The sequence below is a fragment of the Cupressus sempervirens genome, chromosome 4 (genome assembly GCF_028749045.1).
Source record: "Cupressus sempervirens isolate cs-2001-9-10 chromosome 4, ASM2874904v1, whole genome shotgun sequence".
NCBI classification, from domain to species: domain Eukaryota; kingdom Viridiplantae; phylum Streptophyta; class Pinopsida; order Cupressales; family Cupressaceae; genus Cupressus; species Cupressus sempervirens.
In genome coordinates this window covers 292,287,035-292,293,080 of record NC_143121.1, presented here as the reverse complement: position 1 = coordinate 292,293,080, position 6,046 = coordinate 292,287,035, and the positions used below count along the sequence as shown (strand labels likewise).

The window sequence follows — 6,046 nt, the reverse complement described above, 5'->3', positions numbered from 1 at the left end:
CATTATTAAAAAAAATTATTACTTTTTAAGAATTTAATGAAAATAAAAATAATATCAAGAAATATAACAAGATACTTGATTTTAACAAGCACGCAAAGCATCTATCCTTCCGATAGAAGAAATAATATAAATTTTATGCAATAGTAAAATGTATAAAGTCTCTAACATAATTTGTTACATTTTGTGTATAAATAATTAAAAGTCCTACAAAACAACAATTTGTCAATACATATATTTTTATGAATTATTTCAAATATAATATAGATGAAAACATTATAGTTCCAAAAAAAATTGAATAATAAATTGTTTTGATTGGACAAACAAATAAAAAAAGTTGCACTCACACAAAACCACTCAAATTTTCAATAAATATATTGTTTTAAATTATTTTAAATACAATAAATACGAGAATTTTATAGTTCAAAAAGTAATTGGATAATAAAGTGAATAAATTAAAAAGTAAAAGTACATTGAATGCTATAGTTTCATGCCCACCGCATAATAATTAAAATATTTATTTTGACCATTTTTTAAAATGACTTTTTAATTGTTCTCTCTTTTATTGTTCTCTCCATTCTGTACAATCACTTGAATGTCACTATCGTTACAAAGGCGTTTTAAATGAGAAACAAATTACATCTTGTATTGAAAATCAGAAATAATCAAGATTACATCCAGGTGCAGTTTATTACCATACTAAAGCATGGAGCCATCATTGACGTATACAACTGCATAAAGTATTGCACGCAAGAAAGGGAGAGTTCTGATCCAGTTATAAGTCTAGACAAAACAATGCATCGCGGTTCAGTCAAATTATCACATGTCAAACTGAAATGATTTGTGAATGAAGCAATTTAATTATCATATTGCCTTCAATCTGTTCACCAGCAATTCAAAATTACTTGCAGACCGTCCTCCTTTACTCACTTCCTCCTCTGCCACAGCCTTAAATCTCTCTGCAACTCTTCTTACTCCCACTCCTTCCTCCCCTTTCATCAACAATCTAATCTTTTCCTCTATTTCTTCACCTGTGATCACCCTGTTCCGATCCTCTGTCTTTTTCAACCTGAATCCAAACTTCCATTCCTCAGCCATTAGCCTGCTATTAAAGAACTGGTCCACCGCAAGAGGAAACCCCAACATGGGAACACCCGCCGAAACGCTCTCCGTAACGGCGTTCCATCCACAGTGGCTGAAAAACCCTCCCACCGCAGGATGTTTCAGAACCTCCGCCTGCGGAAACCAGGCTTCGACTAAGCCCCGCTCTTTACATTCCTCTAGAAATCCAGTCGGCAACATCTCTGACAAATGAGTGGCCTCTCTATCTGGACGAAGCGCCCACATGAAATAGCACCCGCTCTTCATGAGACCAGCGGCTATTTCCCTTATCTGACCTCTCGTCACGGTCATGAAGCTGCCGAAGGAAACATAGATGACCGACCGCGCCGATTTTGAATCCAGCCATTCGCTGCAGTGCTTGTCGAGCTGCGAAGAGGGGGAGCCCTGCATGATGAATGGGCCCACACAGTGCACCGGTGTTTTGTGGCGCTGTATCTCAACGGCTTTGGAATCCAAGGCGTAGAAGGAATTCGCCACAATCCAATCTGCCGTCCTCACATTGTCGAAGCATTCTGCTATTTCACTGCCCAGAGGAGATGGAGGGATAAATTCGGCTGAGAGGTCCGTTGGTTGTAAAGGAAGCGACCCGGCAATAAAATCCTTCCACCGTTCTAACCCTGCAACAAGATAATACCCCCCAAATCAATTTGTTATTCCTACAAAACCCATAATCATGCAAGCGAAATCTTAGTTTAAGTTACATACCCAGATTTAAATGATAAAAGACGGAGAAACTTGTGACAGACATTGGACAGAGCGAAACAGAGTGGAGAGACTGTCTATTTGCAAAAGGAACAACCCACTTGATGAATACGTCGGCGACAATACACGTTGCAGGTGTTCCCGAGAGCTTGAGATTTGTGAGGAGTTGAGCCACATGAGGTTCCATGTTTGTCAGCGACTGAAAAAAAGCAGGCATGTTAGCCCACCTTTCGGATTCCCCCACCACGCAGTCTGGAATGATTGCCGCCTGGAGGTTTGGATCTTTTGTGAAAGGATTGTCGTCTGCCTGTGTAAGCATCTTGTGCCATGATTCGGTCACCACGAAGGAAACGTGGATTTGGTGAGAGGCGAGCTTTAATGCGAACTGCATCATCGGGTTTACATGGCCTCGCCCGGGATATGGAATTACTACCGCATGAGCTCCCATTATTTCCCTTTTTCTTTTAAGCGCTGCAAAATTCTAGATCTTAACAGGGCATATAAAGCTGTTCAAATAATTGGCCAACAAAATTTCTTGTGGACACAATTGATTTTAGTGGGTCGCTTGTCCGGCAGTACCTAAACTGGAAAAAAACAAAAACGTTAAAACACGAGAGGAAATGAACGAGCGACTCCAAAGGCATTTTATATTTTTAGGTGGAAGTGGCTTGAGAAGACGTGCAGGATCAGATTTCTATGTATGTACTGTCAGTAGTAGAGTTTTGGTTCCGACACAGAGTGCATTAATGGAGGACTGTTCTTACTAGCACTTGTACCTAGCAGGTCCAAGGGTTAAGCCCATCAAAGCAGGTGCATTATAAATGTGAATTTTGTATATTATTAATTAAAAATAAGTATCTAATTTATATGAAACTCCTTTGTCAAGTATGGTCATGCCATCAGAAATCCAATGTAAATGTCAAATATAAACAAAAAGCTTAATCACTGAAAATTTCAATCACTCTATTTTAATTCACTATTGGAATTAGCAAACCAATCTTGTAAAGAAAATTAACGTTTTAATTCTTAAACGAACTCTTATTAAAAAGTCAAAAGAGATCTATGTAAACAAAAAAATTAAATTAAAAGTCAAAGTCTAATATTCTAATAGTTAAGCATCAAAAAAACATAATTCTTATGTATTTTGAGATTTATACTATAGATACAAATGATAATGATTCATGTATGTTTAGGACCTTTCTTGTAAGTCAGTATATGTTATGTAGTCAAAGATGACTTGTCCATCATATTTATTTCATGTATTGAAGGTGTTCCCAACTCATCCCACATTACATTCTTTATATAAGCATTGGGACAAAAAAATTCAAAATATTAAATTTTGAACGTAAGTTTTTTATTTGAATTTTTGAAAAAAATTGACATACATTGCTATGTAATTTGAATTTTAGAATTTATTTAACATAGATCGCTATGTATTTGATATATCTATCTTGTTGTTCAAGAAACCTACCACCCAAAAATGTTCTTTGCAGTTTTCGCACAAATGCTACCATGAATTTCGGGGACATCAAGATATGAAAAAAAATGCTAATTTTATCTCTCTGTGGATTTTGTTAAACCTACTTTACAACCTTTTAAAACCCCTATTTTCTCTACACTTATTCCTTCTTTCATAGACGACGTGGATATTTCAAGTTGAGAGTTCTAATTTTCTTTGGCTAGTCCATGCCAACCAACATTGGTTTTTTCTCCAAACCTTCTCTTCCTTGTACCCATTACAACCCAAGGTACATTTAGTTAAACAATAATTTGATTGGTTTTGCTTCTTAGTAACAACAAAAGAACATTTTTCCAACCATCAAAGTTTAATTTATTTGTACCAAACAAAACTTTGATGGGTTTTGCTTCTTAGTAGCAGCAAAATAACATTTTACCAACCATTGAAGTTCAATTTATTTGTACCACGCAAGCACTAACTCACACATTTGCTCATAGTATCACTTAGAGATAAATCTTGGTTTCATGGATCATTAATTCATGCTACTTTGGGGTCCAACCTTCCTTGTTTCATCCTCTAAATAGGCCATAACCCCCCAGTTACAATGAGTAGTTGAGCTTAATAATAGTTTTGTTGAAATTTTTTACATTATGCACCATTTTGTTGTCCTTTGTCAATATTAATCCTAGATTGTCCTTTTTTTTTAAGTGTTTGGACATATTTGTTTCCTCTTATCTAAAAATAGTGGTATGAATTATGCAAGAAGCAAGGACTATGACTAGCATTATCGATGTCAAATCAAAGACTATATTTCTTCATATTTGTTCATTTTGGTTCTTTTCTATATAGTTTGTTGATGAAGGCAACTAATATGTTCAAATGCAAGAACTTCATATTGTCCAAGGTGACACATATTATTTTGAATGGCTTGTTTTGTTACTTTGAAACCATTTTTGTCATGTTTGAAAGTACGCCTAGTCATATCGATTGCTTCATTCAAACAACCCTACTTAACTTCTGTCACACTAATGTAGTTAATTTCATGGATATTGTGATAATTAGTGTTTTCTATTTATACTTGTGGTAAAAACTTGTGAAGTACAATGGTAATCCTAAAGTAATTTGTATTATGATAAAATGATATTACAATCAAGTACTTAAATGCTAGAAAGGGATGAGTGTACATCATAAATAGTAAATAATTATTGGCACAATGATCTAATTTCTAAGATTAACGACAGCATAAATATCCTAGTTGGTTATTGATTAAAAAAATAAAAGAGAGGATTCATGACTATTTACATCCAGAGAACAATAATCCTTAATTCTAAATATTGACTAATGGTTTTGTTGCTAAAATCAACATTAAACTATGGTCTCTTAACTAAGGAAAGATGATATAATAGAGTAATTAACCAAGGAAGACAATGAAACAAACATTCCTTATGAATATCTCAGTTGATCGAAAATAATTTTACAACAAGTTTGAAGAACATTTAATTTTCAATTTTCAAATACTTCAAAATGCTATTAAAGATGCATTTTTTGTTTAAGAAATATGTTAAATAGAATACCTCTTACTTCAAATAGTAGCTACACAATTCCATGTGCTAAACAATATTTGAACCAAGAAATACAAGATTTGTACTGTATAAGGTGAATGGAAATCCCCTCGTAGGATTTTGTTACTAATATGAAATTGATTGGCATCCACCTTGACTGGTACCTTAAAAACAACTTTTCTACCCTTTTTATAAAACATAGATTATCTTTTCCATGTGAATTGAGAATATTGCCAATAGAAGATATGTCACACATCTGTAGCACAATTTGTATGGTAAAACAACACAAACATCCATCCTAGTAACCTATCCCTTGCCATCATAAAATCTCCAAAATGTTGTTGAGCATGCTAGAAGTGTAAAATTTATAAAGCTACCAAGGGGTGCCACAATGAAAGTAATCATCCTAACCCAAAATATTAGAAGACATCTATCAAAAGCCAAAACATTCATTCAAGGAAAAGTCACAAATGATTTGAAATTGCAATAGATACTAATCCCCACATGCTCTAACACTGCATAGCCTCTATTTTCCATAGATTCAAAAGAGAAAATAATAGATGTAATTTCCAAATATGGTAAGAATTAATAGACTATAATAAGTTTCCCAATTCATAGAAATAGAAATGATGCCACTGGCATCAGAAACGGGTATGTGTAGATCATGGTGTGCCAAAAAGTGGCGATCTGAAAAATCTATAGTTCTGAAATATCTCAAACCATTTCAAAATCTATTCCAACTTTTTTCCCACCCATCCTTATACTAAATGAAAAAAATTAATATCTTTATAAGGTGTACTATTTCTTTTGATACCAAACCCATATGGTCAACTTTAAAAACATCTTTAAAATGTACTTTTGGCCTGTTTTTCTGTGATTTTTACTTCAAACATGTAGCTGATGAAAATTTTTTCACCAAAATTTGATGAAATGAAAAGGGTTTCTTTAGAATGTTCTTATCTTTCCATAAATATAAGGTTTTTCAAACTATGAGTTTAGTAAGTAATTATTATTTATTTTCTAATGGAGTTACATATAAAGTGTTGACTGACACACTACTTGAAAAAAAAACTATAACTTTCAAATGGTACAACATTTTTTAAGTAGAAGTTTGAATTTGTTAAGGTGGTCAAATATGACAGATTTTTATTCCAAAAATACTAAAGTCAAAAATTAATTATTAATTATTTATTTAGAATAAAAA

General features: G+C 33.6%; 1 protein-coding gene across 1 annotated transcript; it reads right to left on the bottom strand.

The window, feature by feature from the left end:
• Positions 1-615: 615 nt before the first annotated feature.
• On the bottom strand, positions 616-2,404 carry LOC149561160 (UDP-glycosyltransferase 86A1-like). The gene is made up of 2 exons (XM_089824996.1): positions 1,825-2,404; positions 616-1,736 (listed from the first exon to the last, which is right to left on the bottom strand). Exons 1-2 carry the CDS (start codon positions 2,267-2,269, stop codon positions 862-864), a joined length of 1,320 nt encoding a protein of 439 aa, XP_089681122.1. The 5' UTR covers positions 2,270-2,404; the 3' UTR covers positions 616-861.
• Between the last annotated feature and the right edge of the window lie 3,642 nt (positions 2,405-6,046).